This window comes from Vigna unguiculata, chromosome 11 (genome assembly GCF_037176805.1).
Source record: "Vigna unguiculata cultivar grain cowpea cultivar isolate G323 ecotype 2 chromosome 11, ASM3717680v1, whole genome shotgun sequence".
Lineage (NCBI taxonomy): Eukaryota > Viridiplantae > Streptophyta > Magnoliopsida > Fabales > Fabaceae > Vigna > Vigna unguiculata.
Window position 1 is genome coordinate 39,974,737 of NC_140802.1, and position 23,710 is coordinate 39,998,446.

General features: G+C 34.2%; 1 protein-coding gene, 1 long non-coding RNA gene, 1 other non-coding gene and 1 pseudogene across 8 annotated transcripts; 2 read left to right on the forward strand and 2 right to left on the reverse strand.

Annotated features, from left to right (window-relative positions):
* Nucleotides 1-883: 883 nt before the first annotated feature.
* LOC114169918 (arogenate dehydratase/prephenate dehydratase 6, chloroplastic pseudogene) lies at nt 884-2,676 on the forward strand (annotated as a pseudogene).
* Nucleotides 2,677-12,590: 9,914 nt separating this feature from the next.
* LOC146881901 (uncharacterized) lies at nt 12,591-15,780 on the reverse strand. Of its 3 annotated transcripts, none has more exons than XR_014986633.1 (4): nt 15,641-15,780; nt 15,197-15,293; nt 15,019-15,088; nt 12,591-12,754 (listed from the first exon to the last, which is right to left on the reverse strand). It is a non-coding gene; the product is annotated as an uncharacterized LOC146881901 (long non-coding RNA). The 3 variants fall into 3 exon arrangements; XR_014986634.1 differs by having other exon boundaries at nt 15,618-15,751; XR_014986632.1 differs by lacking the exon at nt 15,641-15,780 and having other exon boundaries at nt 15,197-15,611.
* OTP43 (Pentatricopeptide repeat (PPR) superfamily protein) lies at nt 15,623-18,937 on the forward strand. Of its 4 annotated transcripts, XM_028055650.2 has the most exons (4): nt 15,624-17,219; nt 17,321-17,505; nt 18,289-18,387; nt 18,686-18,937. In XM_028055650.2, exon 1 carries the CDS (start codon nt 15,723-15,725, stop codon nt 17,196-17,198), a length of 1,476 nt encoding a protein of 491 aa, XP_027911451.2. In that variant the 5' UTR covers nt 15,624-15,722; the 3' UTR covers nt 17,199-17,219; nt 17,321-17,505; nt 18,289-18,387; nt 18,686-18,937. The 4 variants fall into 4 exon arrangements, with proteins under 4 accessions (XP_027911450.2, XP_027911453.2, XP_027911451.2 ...); XM_028055649.2 differs by having other exon boundaries at nt 15,623-17,219; nt 17,316-17,505; nt 18,289-18,937; XM_028055652.2 differs by having other exon boundaries at nt 15,623-17,219; nt 17,359-17,505; nt 18,289-18,937.
* Nucleotides 18,938-20,353: 1,416 nt separating this feature from the next.
* Nucleotides 20,354-20,434, reverse strand: TRNAL-AAG (transfer RNA leucine (anticodon AAG)). Its single transcript has one exon. It is a non-coding gene; the product is annotated as a tRNA-Leu (tRNA).
* Nucleotides 20,435-23,710: the final 3,276 nt, after the last annotated feature.

A 23,710-nucleotide genomic window follows, 5' to 3' on the forward strand; every position in this document is an offset into this window, starting at 1 on the left:
TGTTGTTCACGTGAGAGAGAGAAAGTGAGTTTCACTGAAAGAGAGAGAGTAGTATGAGGTGAGACATGGGTGAGTTTCAATGAGAACTCTCCTGAAGTGGATTGAACCTAATACCCAACGGGTGGAGCTGCTGAAGCCAGAATGGAATATTCTTAGTAATAAAACAATTTTTCTTGGGTAAGATAGCCAAAGGTGATTGGCCCAAGTGGAGCTTTGGTCCAATTTCATGGCCCTAGGTAGCAGGTAGCATAGCAGACACACAATTAAAAACATGTACAACTTATTTCAATTTTCCCCTTCTCAGATCTGTTTTCATAACATTTTACAAGAATTCTGTTTCCGCCATCCTTTTGAATCGTTCAGAGATAATCTTACTTTTTAAGTATATACAACTAAGGATTTAATCTTTACATTTATGTATACAAAATTTATTATAAAATTACCATAATTAAATAAGTTTTTTAAGAAATTTTTTAAGTTACTTAACTTAGGTAGTAAAAAAATATCTTTTAATCCGTATAATTAAAAACATTTCTCCTAAATGTTTATAATTTGTAATGTCTTTCGAAGATAAAAAGAAATAAAAATAATGGGAAAACATTAATAATATACAAGAATTATTATTTAAAATATAAATCCCAACTTCATAGTAAGTTTCAGCTAAAAACAGGAAAAGAATCGGTTCACCAAACATATTTTCTTTTGCATTTCTGGTGATTATTGAAAGCTAAAAATGATTATAGAAAAACAGAAAACAATCATGGCCAAGGCAGAAATTCTGTAATGACAAGATGACTCAACAGCAAGATAAAATACAATTTGCAGATAGAATAAAAACAAAAAAAATATATAATAAAAAGGTGTGAATGTGCAATATGAGAGATTGAAAGAGAAAGGGAGGGGGTAGGTGTGGGATTGACCGAACCTCCTTCACGCATACACCATCCCCTCAAGACATGTCATGTTCCATTTTCTCTTAAAAATATCAAAGCACCAACCGATATATAATCTCCTCAACCCTTCTCTTTCTGCTCTCAGCTTGTTCGTTCCTTTCTCAAGAGAACACCAAGCTACACACTACACAGCCCAATAAGCAAATTCAACAAAATACCCTATTCCAATTACCAAACCTCAGTTTTCTTTTCTTAATAATAATTTCACTTAAGCCCTTTAATATGCAGACCCTCACTTCGCCGTGCGCTAACCCTATCAACTATCTCAACCGGCCGTCTCACTCGCTTATTCGGGTCGCTCCGATCCGATTTAGGGTCAAATGCGGTTACGGCTTCGAAACCGCGGGTTTTTCGCAAGGATTCGGCGCGACTCGAGCCGATTGGCAAAGCTCGAACGCCATCTTAGCCAGTAAAATTATGTCGCAGCAAGAGGATTCTCCTGCCGGCGACAACAGCCCCGCCGCCGTAAACGGCAGTAACGCTGCCGTAACAAATCTAAATATCGTACCTGTCAAACACGACGGCGGCAACAGCAAGCCGCTTCCGCCGAAGCCGCTCTCGATCACCGACCTCTCCCCAGCACCGATGCACGGCTCGCAGCTGCGCGTGGCGTACCAAGGCGTTCCCGGCGCGTACTCGGAGGCCGCAGCAGGAAAAGCGTATCCGAACGGGGAAGCCATACCGTGCGATCAGTTCGAGGTGGCGTTCCAGGCAGTGGAGCTCTGGATCGCGGATCGCGCTGTTCTGCCGGTTGAGAACTCCCTCGGCGGCTCGATACACCGGAACTACGACCTCCTCCTCCGCCACCGCCTCCACATCGTCGGCGAGGTCCAGCTCCCGGTGCACCACTGCCTCCTGGCACTCCCCGGCGTCCGCAAGGAGTTCCTCACGCGCGTGATTTCGCATCCGCAGGCCTTAGCGCAGTGCGAGCACTCACTCACGAAACTCGGCCTCAACGTGGCGCGTGAGGCAGTCGACGACACTGCCGGCGCCGCGGAATTCGTCGCGGCAAACGGCCTCCGCGACACGGCGGCGATCGCGAGCGCCCGCGCCGCAGGGCTCTACGGTTTACAGGTCGTCGCGGATGGAATCCAGGACGATCCGAACAACGTGACGCGGTTCGTGATGCTGGCGCGCGAACCGATAATTCCGCGCACGGATCGGCCGTTCAAGACGAGCATCGTCTTCGCTCACGATAAAGGAACCTCCGTGCTTTTTAAAGTGCTTTCCGCATTCGCGTTTAGGAACATTAGCTTGACGAAGATCGAGTCCAGGCCTCACCGTAGCCGTCCGATTCGCGTTGTTGATGATGAGAGCGAAGGAACCGCCAAACACTTCGAGTATTTGTTTTACATCGATTTTGAGGCTTCTATGGCGGAAGTTAGGGCTCAGAACGCCCTCGCTGAGGTTCAAGAATTCACCTCTTTCCTGCGAGTGTTGGGGAGTTACCCTATCGATATGACACCCTGGAACCCCTCTTGTCCCCGAGAAGATTGACATTGCAAATTTCTCCCGCGCTTCTCAACTACAATTGCCCATATTATCATATATCCACCACTCTCCATCTTCCATTTGTGACGGAAAACATCAAATTGTTTCAATCCCCGTGTATAGTGTAATGGAGTATCGAATCGACAGTGTAAATACTGTCACTTAATTATTTTTTAAGCATTTTTACTTAGTTAACAATGTGTGAAAATCAAACTATCTCATATTCTCTCTATTTTTGTCTTGTTAAGATTTAAATTTTAGATTTTATATTTCATTTAAATTACATTTATTTTACACAAATTTTATTTTATTTTTTCATATTTTGGACAAAATAAATGGTGTTCAATATTGGTGGTTTGATAAATATCTAGTAATTGTTATCACTAAATATTATTTTTATACTTATGATGGGAAGTAATTCAATTCTACAAAATGAATTAATTGAGATTTTTATTTATTTATTTAGTGTATATTAGTCATATTTTTAGTAGATATAACATGTTAACACTTTTTTTTCATGTTGAATATATATACATTTCAAATTGAAACTAAAATTAAGATTATAAAATTCTTTCTTTAACCGAAGAGGCTGCCATTTTTCTACTAGGAATATCAATCGAAGTAATTGGTAATCTTTTAATTGATTATATACTTCTATCATCAAGATTAAGTGCCACATTTGAGGAAAGTCCGGTCATCTTGCTTCTAATTGTTAGCATCGGTTTAATCATGATTTCCAATTTTTTTTCAAGTCAACAACTCTTGGGATTTTTCTTTGGAGTTGATGTTGGTTATTGTAATGGCTAGACGTGTCCGAGTCTCACCCGAACAATGGATTTAAGTGGACCGGCCCAAATGAAGATATTAAGCGACCCACTCTGCACATTAGCAGTCAAGCCATAACTGCAAGACCCCAGGAAACTCGGAGAGATATGGCCACGTTAGGTAATCGCCCATGACGCAGAACCAACTCAGTTAGTAGCCGTATTTTTCGACACGCAGGCAATTCGGTATATGAGGAGATGGAAGGAAGGAAGGAGGGGATAGATTTTTTTTCGAGTGGCTTTTGCTGTATTATTTTCGGTACTAAATCGGAACTAGTACGGCAAGAACATTTTGGCACCCATCGTGGGGCCTCAGGTAAAAAAGATTCTCCGACCCCAAAGTAATTTAAGATACAATGGTCCAGAGTCCAGAGCAAGGGTCTGACCATCAGGCAAATCACGCACAAGACACTCCTCCATGGAGCTCTTGCAGCAAATAATGGAATTGAGACGGGAGAACGAGCTCATTCGACAAAGAGCAGAAGAGGCCAATGCTGACAACATAGCAGCACGCCGAGAGGTAGAGGAGACCAGAAGACAGATGGATGAAACAATATGAGGACAGGACGCTTTTCAGCGTGCGAACGGTGATCTCCTGAGGCGCATGCATACAAGAGATGAGCAGGAGAGGGGCAGGCGGACAGAGCTCGTTATGCAGGAGGAAGGCTACCCACTTTCCGCTGCCATCATGACCGAGGAAGGCACAAGAGCAAACCTGGACATGATTGATGAGGTCAGAGATGCAGCAAAGGTTACCAGCGAGGCGATGAAGCGACGAGTAGAGTCCCAATTCAAAACCAAGGTAGTTCCTCGCTCTTTTACAAAAGTCGACCTAGTTCTGAGAAGAGCACATCCCCTACAAATCGAAGATAAGCTTTCCCCAAAATGGACGGGACCTTTCCGCATTAAACAGGTACTTGCAAATGGCGCTTACGTACGGGAAACTCTGGATGGACTGGAAGTTCCCCGAACATGGAATGCGAGGAACCTTCGTTTTTATTTTAGCTAGTTATTCGTGTACTTCTGACACTCTTTTTCCCTCTCAAGGAACATGAGGGTTTTTTAACGAGGTCAGAACATCCTTTAAATAAAAATTATCTTTTGTTCCTAACTGTTGGTTTATCTATCTCCACTTGTCAAACTACCTAAGCTCGGCTTAGGGGCGGTGAAGAACCGCTTAAAGCGGCTACCTAAGCTTGGCTTAAGGGCGGTGAAGAGCCGCTTAAAGCGACTGCCTAAGCTCGGCATAGGGGCGGTGAAGAGCCGCTTAAAGCGACTACCTAAGCTCGGCTTAGGGACGGTGAAGAGCCGCTTAAAGCGACTACCTAAGCTCGGCTTAGGGGCGGTGAAGATCCGCTTAAAGCGACTACCTAAACTCGGCTTAGGGACGGTAAAAAACTATTGCCAAAACAATGACTACCTAAAATTGATTTAGCAGGAGCCTAAGGTCGGCTGAATCTCAACTTGAGGGTTACGTTATCAGCACATAGTCGAATATCAAGAGCAAACACAGCAAATAAATAAATCCAACAAGCAGCAAAGCAAAAGATGTTCATCAAAATAGGTAAAATGTTAATACATAAGTTCATTTTTTCTCATCAATCAAAATATAGGTCGAAGTCCTTCAACCATCTACTAAGTTCCCATCAATCACGACTTTCTCTGCGTCCACACCAGAGAGATCGGCAGTAGGGCACAAAAGCCGAACTTGTTCCAAAGCAGCCTCAAACCCCACACCATATGTAGTGGCAGCCTCATTCGCCATCTTCTCCTCTTGCTCCCGCCAGGATCTCTCTTTCTCTTCAACATTCGCTTCTAGTTGGCGAAGTTGAACTTCAAGCAAATCAGACTTTCTCGCAGCCTCCTTCAGCGCAATCCCGAGCTCGGCCGACCTCGTCTCCTCTTCTTTCAATTTCCTCTTCAAACTCTCCAACTCAACAAGCTCGGCATTCAACCTAGCTATCTCCATTTTGGCTGCAGAAATTTCTTTGTCCCTCCTCTCCTCAGTTAGGCTCATTTGGTTCAATTTTTTGCACAAAGCAATTGAGGACACCTCAGCCTTATGAAGAAAGGCACAGATCTCTTCTTGAACCGAGGAGAGATCTTGATTCAGCAGACATTGCAGGTCGCCTTTAAAGACGTTATGCGCTAGGGAGTGCGACACATGTTGGTAAGACGAGTCCCAGAAACTTTGGCCGCCGCAGCTTGATCCCTCGAGATGCAGCGGTCCAATTGACGATGTTGTCTGCTCGGGTCGGGATTAGAACGATGTCGCTATTGCTTCGACAGCGGCTCAGGGCACCGATAATCTCCTATGGCGCTTCAACCCTGATTCAGATACGGTCTCCTCATCGTCTGAAGGAATCCGCAGAGCTTCGGTTACTCGAGTTGACACCTCATCGGCAGATGGTCGGGGAAAAATGGGTGCCCGGATGCTCTTCAAGCGCCTCGCCAGATCCTGTTTAGACATGCCCATTCTCGACTCTGCAAGAGTGTAACAAAAATCAGAAAGCAGAATGACAAGCAAACACAAAAAAGACAATTATCCGAGAACAGACCGATGTAAAGCTTGAGGTTAGCTGGCTGATATTCATAGCTTAATACTTGTTTTGTTTCAAAGATAGTTTTCAGCTGCTCCAACAGCAAGTAATGCTCCCGTTCTTGTGGTTCGAGATCTCCGAGTTGTCTCGCCCCGACAAGGTTCGGATTCTGGGTCCAGTATAATGGAAAACCCTCAAGAAAGTCGGGTTTTAGGGATGACGCTTGAATTATCAAAAAGGAGCCTTTAAAGTTTTTATAGGATGATTGGAAAAGAGTTAGGAGACCCCTACCCCCCACACCACTCAAGGAGGACCACACTTTCTTTGTTGATTTCTTCATCTCAAAAAAGTAAAGAAATACATTTGCACTCGAAACCACCCCAAAATGCGTACAAAGGATGTGGAAGGCTCGGACGAAAGCCCAGCTATTGGGATGGAGTTGTGCAGGGGTTACATTCAACTCGGTAAGTAAGGTTTCCTCGAAAGAGCTCAAGGGCAACCTTAGACCGACTTTAGAAAACAAGGTGGAGTAGAAAAAACAGAAGTGCCCCAAAGCCAAGTCGGCCTCAATATCAGCACACACGGGCTCATCTAATCCGCAACGAACCACAATAGCGTCCGCCTCGTTACTCTGACATAATCTCTACCCTTGCCGAAACCGATCTACCACTTGATCGGAGGTAAAGCCTGACATCTCTCGACGAAGTTCTAAAGACGCCCAAGGATATAATTCGTCATAGGTCGTCATCAGCTCACCCAAAACTCTAACCAAGCACTCCAACCTAAAGATCCCCTCGCACAACCAAAAGCAACCGGAAAACCACTCAGAAAAACCGCTCAGGCAGACAAAACCGAAAAAACACCCACTAGGGCAAAGGCCTCTAGAACAAGTAAAATGTGGTTCGAAACTAAAACAGCGACATAGTTAAAGCAAGCATTTTTTCACTAGTTTGAAACTAAAATGTGGGATGGCATAACAGGTTGATCTCGTTGTTCCGCGCTCGCATTCGCCTGCAAATTATTCCAAACGAACATAAAAAACCCTCGCAAATCTACATCTTGTGTTCTGCTTGAATAATAAATCACCACACAAAAACATAGTCTTAAAGTTTTAAAACCAACATTCATATGTTGAGATTTATGAAATGACGGAAGAAAAAAAAATAGATAGGAGCAATTGTACCATCAAACTTGTGTTATGTCGTATTTTCTTAACTTTCTCATATTTTAACTTAAAGAAAATATCCAATCAAGTTAGGAATACATGAATTCCATCCTATTTGTTGTTATTTAAAATCCAATCAATCTCCTATCTTCTTTTTCTAATATTTTTCCTTTTTCTCTCTTCTCCAACCAGTCTTTCACAACAACAGATAAAGTTTAAAAACTTTTAATCTTACCTCTTGACAAGGCTTACGTAAGGCTAAAATTATCATTACCTAAAAACACTTTTTGAATTGAGAGGCATGAAAAAAAGAGTAATAAAAAAATCATTTACATAAATAAAAAGAAAGAAAATGAAAGATTTTATCTTTATTTAAACATAAAAAATAGTGAAGCAAATAAATCAAATATATATTATTTATATTACAAAAACTTATCTTTTAAAACAACTTAAAGAAATATCCTCACGATTATTGGGAAAATAATTTGGTAAGTCTAAAATGTTCCTCCTTCTCATTTTGGTACTTTTATTTAATCCCATATGCTTTTTAAACATAGTGTAGTCAATATCATTTAGCATATGTGTGAAAATACTTATCTATGGATTGGTCCTTGTTTGTTTCTTTTGAGTCATTCAATTGATTTCTTTTTATTCACTCTTCGAAAGTATTTTAAATACCCTTCCATGTTTGAACTCATCAACCTTCGCATGAAAACTACTTATGCTATCACATGATTTCGTTCGAATACAAAAAATATAGCAACGATGATAAATACTAAACAAAAATACCCCTAAGGAAAATGACGTTAATTTAATACTTTAGTCACTTTGAAAATGAGATTTATTTATTTTCTTAAATATATTTATTTTGGGAATGTATGGTTAAGGGTATGTATTAATTAAGGAATAAAAGTGATATTAATTATTCACTAAAGGATCTTATTTACTAATACAAGAAAAAACACTTATTTTATTCGTTATGTATAGTTTCTATATTTTTATTTATCAACTTGTGCTTCTATCGAAAGACACATAGCAACAACATTCCTCTAAAAAAATGAAATAAATTTATTCTTTTAATCAATCAGTGAAAGCTAAGGTCAACTGTGTTCTTCAATCTTTATATATATATATATATATATATATATATATATATATATATATATATATATATATATATATATATATATATATATATATATATGAGTGTGTGTGTGTGCATAGATACAAAACAATTATTTTGATGCTACTTCTGAAACTGGTCGTCGAACTAGTTAAATTAATTTTAATACTAACGGCTTTGAAGAATTAAATTAATATCAATTATTATAATACAAAAACTGAATTGATTGTTTATTCTGCCTTAAATTTATGATGTGAGCACTTCAAGCCCATGTTTAACATATTTTAATCATGATCATAAAAGATATGTAACTACTGTTTCTGTAAAAGATTTTTATTATTTATTAAAGTCAAACTATTTTGGATATTTAAGTTGCATTGCATGATTCCACTTAAAAAAACGACACTGTATAAAGTTATAGATTTTAGACTTAAATATGATTTAGTGTAAGATTTTTTTTTTCCTTTTATAATGTTTTATTTTATTTTGGTTACTAGAAAATTAAGAATTGTTATTTTTTTTATCTTAGTATTATATGTATGATATTAATTAACTATTTATATGTTGAAAAAAAAGTGACACGTACTAATGTTATAATATAATGCAAACTAAAAAAGCTCCAAGTCAATATAATAACTATTATTGAAAATTAAAAACTAAGGATAATCATTTAAACTTTTTAATGGACAAAAAATTTCAAGAACTAAAATCAAAATCCATATCTTTATAAAGACTAAGCAATGATTTTAGATTTTATAAGAATAAAAAATGAAAAAAAAAAAAAAAAATATATATATATATATATATATATATATATATATATATATATAATCCTAAACAAGAACTATTTAGTTTTAAGAGAATTAAAAGATTAGTTAAATCTTAATCGTGGTTGTTGTATATAAAAAAGTTTGTTTAACTGTCATAATTTTGTAGGTTATTTTTCTAAACTGTCATAATTTTGATGGTCATAAACTTCCTTCTTCTACGTTTATAAAACAACACTCATAGATTACGTATTAGGTTGATTCAAACAATCAAAATGTGGATAAATTGAATGGTAGATGATGATGTAACAATAATGCATTTAGAGAGTTTAGAGAAATGATAGAACTGGGTTTTAAGCCTAACTCAATCCTACAAAACTAGCTTATAAGGTTATATATTATGAAATTGTCATTATGGGTGGTCCATTAGCGGCCCGCTAGCGGGTAAAACAGAATATTCAAGAAATTTCATTTTTTTTTTAAACAATTGGCTCTGATACCATATTAGAAATGGACTTTAAGCCTAACTCAACCATGCAAAACCGGTTTGTAAGATGAGGTTTGCACCTCACTTATGTATTATGAAATTGCCTTATCTATAGTCGATGTAGAACGTCCAACACAAATTATTAGAAACACGTTTTTAAACTCGTATTTTTATTAATTAATATATAAACATTTATAATCACAACTTATTTACAAATTTTATTTCGTGTTTATTATTTTAAATAGATTTTAATCATTGAAAAAATTATGTTTACTAACATGTTGCTTGTACTGTTTTCTCTTTAAGGTAGCCATAAAGTGTTAGCAAAAATGAATTAATAGTTGAAAAGTGAAATGAAGATAAGAGAGAAGAAAGTAATATTGTAATTTGTTGGCGGCAGGTTGGGTTGAGAGTGAGGGTTTGGTGAGGAAGATGAAAGGGTTGTGTGTGTAGTGGTAGGTGAGGGATGTGCTTTCTTATTCTTATATTCATCATTAATTAATTAGTTATATGATTTGTGGCTCATAATCATTGTTGCTTAAGTAAATCTACACGATATTTCCATTTGTCTTTAAAAATAATTTAATTGGATTTGAGTTTGTTTAGAAAATATATTCTTTTATAAGTTTTTTTTTTTTTAAACATTGATATTTATTTTTGTAGAACCCACTTGCAAGCCGATATACATGTCTTTCTTCTTTTCTTTTCTCATTCCTTTCTTTCCTAGCCCTTTTAATTCTCTTAATTTTCCTTTTCCATGACAACTGCAAATTCGTATAAATAAATAGTTGTAATTGGAGTTTTGTTTGATCCAACCAAAAAAAAAAATTAATGTAATCAACACCTCTTTTATTAGATGCAATGTTGTTTCTTTCTAAATTTAGACCAAATTCATTCTTTTATAATATTTTTATTAAAAAAAGTTTATTAAATGTTTCTCGAAATATTTTTAAACTATATTTAATTATATTAGTGGATTTCATTTAAATAAATTAATTTTAAACAAACTTTTATTAAGGTTAAATTAGTCGTTTCATCTTAAATTTGGTTAAAATAGTTCAATTACATAAAAACTATAGATCAAAATTTTAGACACATAAAAATTTACATATATAATTATTAATTAAACAAGTTAAAGATACATAAAAAATTATTTTAACTAATAAAAATATCTATAAAAATGTTGGACTTGGTTTAAACATAATTCTAAAAATATTTGATAAAAATATTACCATAAGATTTATACAAATAATAAATTTTGTCTCAATTTGAAAAGGGACATTATCCGATTTTAACAAACAATGGGATTAAATTAAATAAAAAACATAAATATAAAATTTAAATTGAGATTTTGCCACATCACATTGCTACGGTCACATCACATTGAAAATGTCATGTGGCACAATTGTGGATCTAACACCTAATTTTTTTTTCAAAAAAATAATAATTAAAAAGCTACAATTTGAGATGTGACATTGTCTTTAAAAATATTTATACATTACTAATAAACAGAAATGACCAAATTGCCTTAAATTTTCACAAATTGAGATTATTGGAGGACCAACTTAATATTTTTGAACCAAAACAAAGACCAAATAACTAATTAAACCTACTATAAACTTTAATTAATTGATAGTCACATTTGTAATTGTGTGATGAATGATGATGTAGTATAGTTAATTGGTCAAAGATGTTATTTCGAATGGGGAAGTACTACCTTAGTGTATGTAAAGTGTATTGAAAGATATTATCTGAGGAAGATATCTAGGTGGTGATAGTTGAAAAGACTTTACTTGACAAACGGTATAATACGAAAGAGAATTATATTTAGAGAGTTAATAAAATTAATCCTATCATGAATTGATGAATAATTCTAATTTATTCATTCATGATACAAGTTTTCACAAAATAAAGGAGTGATAAGTATGATAGAGATGTAGAGTCTTATGAATAAATTAATCTTACATAAGCAAAATTTATATTTATTTAGTTGTTGAAGTCTCTTTAGGTTGATAATTGATTGAACCATTAGGTTGAGTCATTGGATTGAGAGTTAATATTTGATTTGATGAATGTGAATTGTTTGTATTTTTTAACTAGTTAAATAATGAAATTTATTGTGGAATAAATTATTGGATTGATTTCTATAAAATATTTGTTTTAATAATTTTTATTATAAGTTATTTTTTTAGTGAGTAATTGAATAATAATATTGAGATGAATGAGACAAGATGATTTAGTGATCTTTAATAAATGAATGCATTATTTTACCATTAATTTTCTTTTATTTCTTAATTTTGTTTGATTTTGTACTTACCTAATGATGGTGACCAATACATGAGCACATAAACACATATGGTGTCAGTAGCTCAAAAGTTGGAGAAGATCAATGAAAACCTAGAGTAAAAGTTAATATTAATTACCATGAATTTTATGTTTTAAAGAAGTGTATTAATTATATTTCATTATTTTGAAATATTTTATAACTACATTGAGATATTATTTTGATTTGAATGTAATGGATTACAATTATCAAAGAAATTATATATATATATATATATATATATATATATATATATATATATATATATAATTTAAATCTATTTACCATAAGTAATGATCTAAAATATTTAGAAAATTTGGGTGTTACAATTTTAATCAAAATAATAAAGATTAAATCACACCGAAGAAGAGTATTTACAAATTGGTAGATCTGACGAAAGTGAATTCATTTTAAAAAATATTAGATTTGATTGAAATTTTACTTTTTTATGTATATTAAATAAAATCTAATCTATTTCAGTCTTAAACGAATTGGATCTAGTATATCAATTGAATTAGAATTATATTTTTTATTATTATTAAAAGTTATAATTTTTAAATATTGAACTGATTAAAAAATTGCAATTAACACATAAAAAATCTAACCAAATTAATTCAAGATAAAAATAAATTAATTTATGTAAGATAAAATTTAATTAAATTATTAATAAAACTCAATTTAATTGAATTTTTAAATAATTTGGCCCAATTAACATTCCTACCAATAAAAATATTTGTAAAACCAAATATATTGTGGACAAAAGTTTAATACAAATATATTTTGGACAGAAATTTATTAACACCGTAACGTCCCATTTAATTATTAATTGAAATTAAAAGAAACGTCACATGCGGATAAATCAATAGCGCAGTCTTGAGGTTTCATACACAACCCCTATAATTTTAGGCACACCATGATGCCAAGGAAACAAGATAAAAGTCTAACCGGAGGAAAAGAGTATTAAAGAGTCAAGCAATATAAGGGCCCTAGCCCTAACAAAGCCAAAGAAACGTGAAGTTCAATCCAAAAGACTATGCAGCGGAGTCGCCATTTCCTTGTTGATCACGGGAACCTCGCCCATCTGCTCCCATCAATCAAATTAATGATCATCGCAAGAAAGAAGAATCACATACAAGACAATCATACAACAAACAGGGTAAGCTAAAGCCAACAATATTTTCATCATACAGTCAAATATACTTTCACCACCCAATATCTATACAACAACCAAGCATGTTATGACTCTTCAATCAATACACTACGATTCGACTCGACTCATCCGGATACGTATAACTTGGTCGGATTTAGCGGATGCCCGCACTTGTGGTGGATACCTCTGCTCGCCCCCGAGCTATGTGTTACAAGTGTTACAATGAATCAATTTTCTCTCACCACAAGGTTAGCCCTTAATGAATTTCGGGCCTCCTGCTACTCTCACCACAGGAGTCAATCCGCTCTAAGTGAGACTAATTGACTCCTTAGAGTGTCAGGATGCAACCTTAACTTGAATCCTTACCTAGTTATACAGATGGGGCACCACCATGGACACCCACTAACATGGGCCATGGAATTACGTCCCGACCACTGAAGCGCGGCCCTGAAAATCTCACATAGAGATCCCCAAGGACTTACGCATTGACACGGACCAAACTTTCTTCATTAACCCAACAGATTCAGCATGCATACACACAACCTATATACATATCCATAAAATTTCTCGTAATCCACCTCTTTCGTATTCCCAACCAAACCATGCCAACTCATTGTTCTCGAACCTAGAATATGGAGCTCTGTCTCATACCATTACCATGCCACATTGGTACCAACCCTTTCATGTCTCATGACGAACTCATACCAAACTCATCATTTCAATTTCATGAATCATCTCATACAATTATCATGTTCACATCATGTTAAAACTCATAAATCACAACTCATACACCACCTCATTCATACAGGCCATTCAGTTCATGAATTTAAAAGTAATATTCATATAAACATGTTGTCCACTTTTTGAAATCAAGGAAACATCAAGATTAACCCCTTTCTCGCCCAGCATCTCGCTCAGGCGGAAAGGTCTCGCCCAGGCGAGGAGGACCCTCGCTCAGGCGAGCTCCTTTCGCCTAGGCGAGAGCTCGACTTCCAGTATGAGAACCCTGCACGCGTTCTCGCTTAGGCGAGTCCTTCCTCGCCTAAGTGAGACTAGGGATGTCAACGGGGCGGGTAGGGTACGGGTAGTAGCTCCCACGTACCCTACCCGCTGAATAAATATTCGCTCCGTATTCGTACCCATATCCGTCGGGTATCCGTTATGCGGGTACCCGTCTATTTTTTTCATATCCGCGAGTATCCACGGGTACCCGCGGATATTTATAAAAATATTTAAAAAAATAAAATATTTAACCATAATTAGTGATTGGATCAAGAAGTCTCTTTTCTCCGATTGATTCTTGAAAAACAAACAAATAAAAAATCACGACCAATTTATATTGTAGTTTATTTTTGAATAAAATATTAAAGAAATTACTAATTTCATCAATGTACACCTCTTACAACATTTTATAAAGTTTCATGTTGTCCAATTTTAATCTAGAAGAGCCTGAAAACATAAGAAGTTCATTACAAATTTCTAACAATCACTTAATTAAAATATCTGAGTAAAAATTTTAATTTCATTACCTTCCATGTTGGTCCATAACCAGTCTTGGAGACACATCAATGCCTCCACAGTATCTGAAAGTAATTTACTCAGTTGTGGGATAAGAATCTGACCACCATTATTGAATGAAGACTCATAATGTTTTTTACTAATATATATATATATATATATATATATATATATATATATATATATATATATATATATATATATATAAGGGTATTTTTCTAAATTAAAGTTTAGCGGGTACGGGTATCCACGGGTACGGATACTATGATACCCATACCCGCCCCGTTAATATGCGGGTATAAAAAATATCTGTACCCGCGGGTAGCGGGTATCCATTTTTAATATCTGTTTCTTACCCGTTGCGGGTTTTATTCACGGATACCCGCGGGTACGAATTTTTTTGACATCCCTAAGCGAGATGTTCGCTCGCCCAAAAGTACAGTGGGTCGCCTAGGCGACCCTTCGTGGAGAAATACACAGGCGAGTCCCTGTTAATCTCGCCTAGGCGAGGCAGGCTCGCTTGGGCGAATTTAACAGACTTCGCCACTGTTCCTCACTACCCAAACAACAACACAAATCATGCAATACACTCACAGTCACACATAAATACGAAAATCACATAACACCATCAAAACTACCATCATTGCACCAGACAATAGGGTTCTAGCTTCCCTTACCTGGAAGTAGCTAGAAGGTGCCTCAACTTTAACCAACGGAGCACGACAGCTCAAAGGGGGAACTTGCGAGCTGAATAAGACAATGGGACAGAGTTAGAAACTAAACTCACGGTGAAACCCTACTATAAAAACGGACAGATGCTCATGAAGAATAAGTGTGAGCTGAGAGATAACTTACGTGGAGTAAGAACTGAGTTTGAGTTAGCTCGAAGAATGGCTTGGGGAGAAACCTTAGCAGAGCGTCCTGTGAGAGTAGTGGAGATGACGACTGATTTCTGAAAGAGTAAAAGTGTACGCATTAAAACAGACTAGGGTCAATTTTATCTTTTGGGCCAACTCTTAAGCCCATTAAATTTGGGACAGCCCTATAAGTTAAGGGCATAAAAGAAGAGGCCTTACAAACACACTAACATATCCACAATAATTAAAACAATAACAAAATGGTTACTAAGATGGATAAAGAAAATGCCGTGGTTTAAATTTGATCTGCATTTTGCAAGGGACCAGTTTCAAAATTTCATGATATCGACACTCGAAAATAAAATAATCAGAAGGACTAAAATATAATTAATAAAAACAAGGTAGGCGAATACAATTACCTTCCAGTCACACAATTACTTACCTCAATGCAAGACAGAAGAAGGCACTGTCTAAAAGCTTAAACCAAACGCGCGTTTGAGTGAAAATCCGAGAAAGCCCCTAAAATGTTCCAGAAGCGTTTTCGTTTCCACCTCCTCCCTCTGTCGAAGAAGCACGCTCAGTTTCCGCTTCCACGTAACGCGGTTACCCTCTCCGACGGAGTTCAACAACCCTCAGACGCCACCATTGCCAATCTGGTCCTCAAATCAGACCCAGTCACTCTCTCCGAGGCCCTATCCAAGCCCACGATCCAATGGGCCCCCGAGCTCGTGAACCAGGTCCTGAAGCGCCTCTGGAACCACGGGCCCAAGGCCCTTCAATTCTTCAAACACCTGGACCGCCATCCTTCGTACATCCACTGCGCCTCGTCGTTCGACCACGCCATCGACATCGCGGCCCGCATGCACGACTACAACGCCGCATGGGCCTTAGTGGGCCGCATGCGATCTCTCCGCCGCGGCCCAACTCCCCGAACCTTCGCCATCCTCGCCGAGCGGTACGCCGCGAATGGAAAACCCCACCGCGCCGTCAGAACCTTCATCTCCATGCACGAGCACGGTTGCCGCCAGGACCTGAACTCGTTCAACACCGTCCTCGACGTCCTCTGCAAATCGAGGCGCGTGGAAATGGCGCACACCTTGCTCAAAACGTTCCGATCCAGATTCAAACTCGATTGCGTGAGCTACAACATAATCGCAAACGGTTATTGCCTAATCAAACGCACGCCGATGGCGTTGCAGGTTCTGAAGGAAATGGTGCAGCGAGGGATAAACCCTACGATGGTCACGTACAACACATTGCTGAAAGGTTATTTTCGGAGTAATCAGATTAAGGAGGCTTGGGAGTTTTACTTGGAGATGAAGAAGAGGAAGTGCGAGATTGATGTTGTGACTTACACGACTGTGATTCACGGGTTTGGGGTGGCGGGTGAGGTTAAGAAATCTCGTAGGGTTTTTGATGAGATGGTGAAGGAGGGTGTGGCTCCTAGTGTCGCCACGTGTAATGCTTTGATTCAGGTTTTGTGTAAGAAGGACAGCGTGGAGAATGCAGTAGTGGTTTTTGAGGAGATGTTGAGAAAGGGGTTGTGTGCGCCAAATGTGGTTACTTACAACGTTGTTATCAGAGGTTTTTGTCATGTTGGGGACATGGAGAGGGCATTAGGGTTTATGGGGAGAATGGGGGAACATGGTTTGAGGGCTTCTGTTCAGACATATAATGTTGTGATTAGGTACTTTTGTGATGCTGGGGAGATTGAGAAGGGTTTGGAGATGTTTGAGAAGATGAGGGATGAGCCTTGCTTGCCCAATTTGGATACTTACAATGTTCTGATCAGTGCCATGTTTTTGAGAAAGAAATCTGAGGATTTGGTGGTGGCTGGGAAATTGTTGATGGAGATGGTTGATAGAGGGTTCTTGCCGCGGAAGTTTACTTTCAATAGGGTGTTGAATGGACTTGTTATTACTGGGAATCAGGATTTTGCCAAAGAGATTCTGAGAATGCAGAGCAGGTGTGGCCGTGTTGTTCGGCGTTTGAAACTGTGAGATGTTTGATTGTTGGATTTGGTGAGTTCTTGTTTCCTTTTCTGACAGAGTTATTGTCTTTTGTTCTCGAGGTTATATTGCTCTGTGTTCATTTGCTTCATCTGTGCTGATGTGTAGTGTAGGTACTCGAAGTGACACAAGCCACTTGTTTTTTCAACAGTTGAAAGGGCATGGTGCATTGTATTGGAGAGCATGTTCCTCATTCTGCAATTTGGACGAAGTTTCTGTGATCTGGGGTGGGGAACTCACTGGTGGATGATGAACTCACCATTGCTGAAAACTATGCTTTCAGGGTCTTCTCATCCAGGTTCGTTTCATTTTTCCATTTTGATTTCCTTTTTACTGTTTGTGTTTTTGAACAAATAATTATTTTAAGTGTCGAACTCAATGTGTATCTGACATATTCTGACACAGTATGTTGAATTTCAGTTTCATTGATTCTTCTAACCTTTGTATATTTCAAGTTTCAATGTGACATGTTGCTGAAAAAGTTTTATTGTATAAGCATTTTTCTCCCATGTTATCGCAGGATATGAATATATAATACAAAAGGGTATGGAGTTAGTTATCATGTGGCCATGAGTTACTGTTTTTAAATTAAAATTTTAGCTGGCGGAGGTTGTAGGTGCACCATTTGTTGTGAGATTCGCTGTCCGTGATTTTTCTTCAACTCCCATCATATTAGTCATGTTTTAGCTTTTAAGAAAACTGGAAGGTTGAATGGTTTATAATTATGTTGTTACTGTTTAAGAAAAAAGGTGCATATATTATATAGGAGCTTGTGTGAAGATCAGAGATGTTATATATGCAAATAACTCCACTTTGAGTTTGAAATTCTGTTTCAAAGGACATAAATTGAATGAAAAAGAGATAAATTGCCCGGATGAATGCGCATTTAGGGGGCTATCTGGTTATAAGCTTGCTTGTTTCGAAGATTATGTACCTTTTTTTCCTACAATATAAAACAAGATATTGAAGGCCAAAATTCACCATTATTCATATTAATCTTACCCGAATTTTAAATTTTACTACAAATTAGCCAACTGTGAGTGAGTGCTAAGCTAGTGTCTACAATCTGATCATATTTCAGGCCTGAAGAGGCTAGAACATTGAAATCTATTGCCTGCAACAGTTTTGCTGCATTGGGGTTGATATTTCAAGAGTGGCTTGACATTTTCTGGATGAAGAGGTAATTAATGATGAATTTTCAGTTTGGTCACTCTAACATGTTGAAAAGGATGAGTATATGGATTTTGTCAACTCCGACCCGGCGAATTTGATCGGATAAGTCGGCCGGTTTTTGACCCGGACCCGATCGGAAACTTTGCCAATGCTTAACAGGGGCCAATTTTGTTGTTTTGCCTCTTGGGGAATACTGGATCATTTGCTGAAGCAAATTGGATTATTCCTGCTCTTACAATTCAAGGGTCTATATTGTAACTTGGAATAAGCTTGATCAATCAAGTATTTTGTAATTGCCTTTGCAGGGATGATGTTGGCAAGATAATGATGGAGCTCTTTAATCCTCGATTCATCTTTCTTGCCTCTCAATTTAGTCTCATGTAAATTCAGCTATTTTTGAATTAAGATTCTTTGTAATCTCTCTGCATTATTTGTTAGGGAGAAGTTATTGTGTAGAAATCAAATTGTGGTATTTTTTGATCAAATAGGCACTTCAAGTTTGTGGAGGGTGATGACGAAACTATTCATTATTTAATCACAAACGTTTGTGAACTAAATTAGACTCTTATTAATCTTTATATTGTTAAAGTATTTCTTCTTTTCCTCTACTCTTTTTCACCGGGTTATTCCACAATTATAGTCTTAAGGTTTACCAAAAATTTTAATTTCCCATAAGTTTTAATTAGTAATAGCATACAACTTGCTTAATAAAAGATATTGATTGCATTTATTGGTGGGAGAAATATTTGAAAAGCAGGTTAGAGTTTAATTTTATGTATTTATGTTTTCTTAATGCAATGTACTTTTTAAAATACTTAATTTTTAATTATTTATATTTCATGGTATAACTTATTAATTTTTTTAAAGATGAAATATGTTTTCAATAATATTTTATTATGAAAATTTTTAATTATAATTTAAAACAAATTTTTATTTGATTTTATATTTTAGATAAGTTCTTTTGAATAATTTTATTTAAAATTAGAAAAAAAAAATATTTGAATTTAAAAAAAAAAACTTAAATGCATATTTAGACAAAAGGGATAAGGTATTCATCGTAATTCATTCTCATGTGTTTATACATACATTATGGGATAAATTTAAGTAATTAGAGGATTAAAATACTTTCAATTCTTAAACTTAAATATAAAATTAAAATTCGTTTTTATCTTAAATTTTGATATATTTTAATTTTTAAATTTTAAAAGTAAATATAATTTTAAATACTATTTAATATGATAAGAAAATTGATATCATTCAGTTAGAATGAATATATTTATTTATGAAACTTGAGAAACAAAATGATAGAAACAATTTTAATTTCAAGTCTTTATTGATATCCTTGGTTTAATTACTCTGTTCAAATAAAAAAAACCTCATAAACATAGGGAATTTAATTCAAGTAATGAAGATATTTGCATACCATCACAACATGTCCTAGAAATTGGTGCTCAAAATGACACTTTCCTGAATTGAGAAAAAAAAAATTAGAGACTTTTCTTTTTGTTTATTTCTTTTTTCACCTAAATTGTAGTGATTATATATTGATTAAGATATCGTCGTGCTTTCAATTCAAGATGAAAATTATGAAGTTGACCTAAAAATCTAGGGTTTAAGAAGCTGGATTTTGGAAGAAAAAATTGGTTCAGCCACAATACAGTTGGATTGGGTCCAAAAAACATCAAATCAATGTGGTTGGTTGGGCAACACTTGGTCCAAAATTAAACAAACTTATGCTATTAAACAAATATCCAAGAAAAGAAAAAAAAAACATAACAAATATCCAAGAAAATAAAAAAAAAAACATAACAAATATAAAAGAAAAACATAAAAAATATCCAAGAAAAGAAAAAAAAACATAACAAATATAAAAGAAAAACATAAAAAATATCCAAGAAAAGAAAAAAAAAAACATAACAAATATAAAAGAAAAACATAAAAAATATCCAAGAAAAGAAAAAAAAAACATAAATTGTTGAGAGTGGGATTTGAACCCACGCCCTTTCGGACCAGAACCTTAATCTGGCGCCTTAGACCAACTCGGCCATCTCAACAATTTGTTGATATTTGTAGTTCTTCCCTTTATATACCCATATTAATTAAAACAGTTTTTAATTAATCATAATGGCACGTTCTTTACTAGGGGTGTACATTATTGATACATGAAAACAATGAAAAAATTTAATATTTCAATAATTTTTGAGATGTGATTTTTCAAAATGACATTTTAATTATATAGTTTTTTTATTAATTATAGGATTTTTTTTTTTTGACATAATAGATGTCCATTGTTTTAGTTCATAAGAGAATTTTCTTCATCTGCTTATTTCTGATGATGAAATAAACCGAAGCTTATTAAAGGGAAATATCTTGAATCTAAGTTGGACAAATAATTTAACAAATTTAGGTATATCTTTTTGTTGTGTCATAATAGGAGAATTTTAGGTCTTGATTAATCCACCCTCTAATGTTGTTAACAATCAAGTTAATAACAATTATTAATTATTTGTGGTTCTCACCGGAAATATTAGGTTTATAATTTTTTAAACCTATGTTTTCCTTTTCTCAAATATGTTTGCAAATGATGATTCTTCCATCCATCTTTTCATTTCACAAATTAAGAGTTTTTTATTTTATTTTATTAATGGTATTATAATTAGGGTTTGAGAAAATTCATCAGCCTTATAATATTGCAAACTCAAACAATATTTCATTCTAAAAATGTAATCATAATTCAAATTAGTTGTTATAATATGCTCTCTCTTTTTTCTTGAATATCACTTCCACAGTGTTTTCTTGCTTCCTTTTATTTTCTTTCTAATGACTTATTACAAGTGTGTTTAAATTTAGGTTACCTTGTCAATTCATAGTTAAAGAAAGAACTAAGAATTAAAACTCATTCAAATTTGAAATGCTTGTAAGACAAACTCCCTTTACTTGTTCAAACTCATAGGTTTATGATTATTATTTTTTTTTGGATAAATTATATACTAATTCAAATTTTTAATAAGGTTCAAGAATCTTCCTAATGATGGTTTAAAATACATAATGTTGAACGCAAGGATAAGGATAAGGTGGTGGTTTATTGTCCTTATGTGCCTCATTTAATTTAATTTAGGTGTAAAAAAATATATTAATCATAATTTAGTTAAATTAAGTTTAAATAAAGGATAAGTTATTACATGTGTTGGAAAATTTAAGAATATATACAAGAGAGATTAATTTCTAAAATATGAATTGTTTATAGGATTAAATATGTTTTTAATTTCTAAAATTTGATGTGAAATTGAAATTTGTCCTTATCTAAAACTTTGGTATTTTGGTCCAAAACTTTAAAATGAGTAGATGTACTCCTTTTAATCAATTATGTTAAAAATAATTTTACGTGTTAAATGCATTTCATGCTAGTATTTGAGTTGTTTACACTTTTCACTTTAATGTGAGTTAGAAGGCATTTTACATGCAAAACATTTTAACTTAATTGAGTTATAATGACTATATCTATTTATTTTCAAAGTTTGAAGATTAAGATATATCAATGTTTCAAATAAATGAATTTTAATTTTGCATTAACACTCAATAACTAAAAACATATTTAACTGTTGTTTACATAAAATATTTGATGTTATTTTCAATGTAAAAAGTTATTCTTTAATCTTTATGAAAATGTTTTAGTGACTAATTTTTTTTATTTAATATAAGACCCTTAATTCATAATTAGATTTGTGAATTAAATATAAATAAGATAGCAGTACATGTCAATTTTAAAGTATTTATGGACAATTAATACGTTTACCACTTAATTGATCAACTTACTAGTAAAATTATCCTCTCTTTAATAATTGTTTTCAAAATTTATTTTATGATTGGGTGATATATATTGAAAATGGACTATTTTAGTGAGTATCATTTTACTCTTTCTCCTCACGAGGGAGGGTAATTAAAATTAGTAATTTCTACCAAAATTTCAACCCATCCTGAAAAAGGTTTTAAAGTGTAAATAGTTTGTTAAGTAAATATATCTTGTAATTCTTATTTTAATACAATAGGTTTATTTAGATGAATTTCCTGAAAATTACTTATACTATACAAAAATTATGAAATGGGTTTATTTATACATTAAAATCAATATAAACATAATTTGGAAAAATCATGCAATTATATATATATATATATATATATATATATATATATATATATATATATATATATATATATATATATATATATTAGTTTACTCATAAGTTATTTTTAACTTACACAAGATTTTATTTTATTTTATTTTTCTAAGAAAAGACTCTATAAGAAAAGAACAATGATAGTTTAACTCATTTTTTTTGACTTATTTTTAATTCACCACTTCAATCACCATTAGATTATCACATTACATCATTTGAAATAATAAAAATAAATAATCTAATGGTGATTGAATGAGTTAATTAAAAATGAGTCAAAAAAGGTGGATTAACTATCTTTATCCATAAAAAAAAACTCATAAACAAAATTCTACGCTTTATATATATAAATAAAGAAATAAATTGACTTCTTCATAAATTAAAACTATTTTGTATATTAACTAATTTGTAGAAACTATTTTCCATAATTTTTCAAATTTCTGTAGTATTGCAGAATTTGGGAATTTTTGTATTTTGGGAGGAACGTTTGCGCTTAAAAAATGGTGATGATAATGTTCAAAAGATTTATTTGTGGATGGCATATAAAAATTATTTTCATTTTGTCCTTTCTAGTATCTTGAAATCAAAACTATTTTTCCGAATGTACAATCAAAAAATAAAAATGGCTTTTAAAAATTAAGAAACATTAAAGAAAAAATAGTTTTTAGATTATACAATTTCAAAGTTAGTTGACTTTTGAATTGTACAATTCAAATGTGTCGGATTATCTAATTTGAAAGTCAAAAAATTCACAAGTTTTTTTGAAAGAGGTAGATTTTAGATTATATGATTTGAAATTTTTGTTTCTTGGATTATATAATTCAGAAGTATTTTTAACTTTCAAATTGCATAATTCAAAAGAATGAAATAAAATAAAATTGTTTAGTTAGGAGTGCAGAAAGAAATATATGGAGGAAGAAACTGTCTCTCTGTGTAAAGCGGGTTGGGCTTGGACCGGTAAGGTCTTGATCTTACGGATTTTAAGTTTTAGCATGTTAATCAAATTGGAAAAGAATTGTTAATATTTAAAATTTACATTCTTTATATACTAGCGAACACACAGGCGAACAACGGATGTGTATTCGTATTTTTTTATTTTTAAGAAATTTAAGATCAATAATAAATATATTTTTTTTAAATAGTTGTTAAATATAA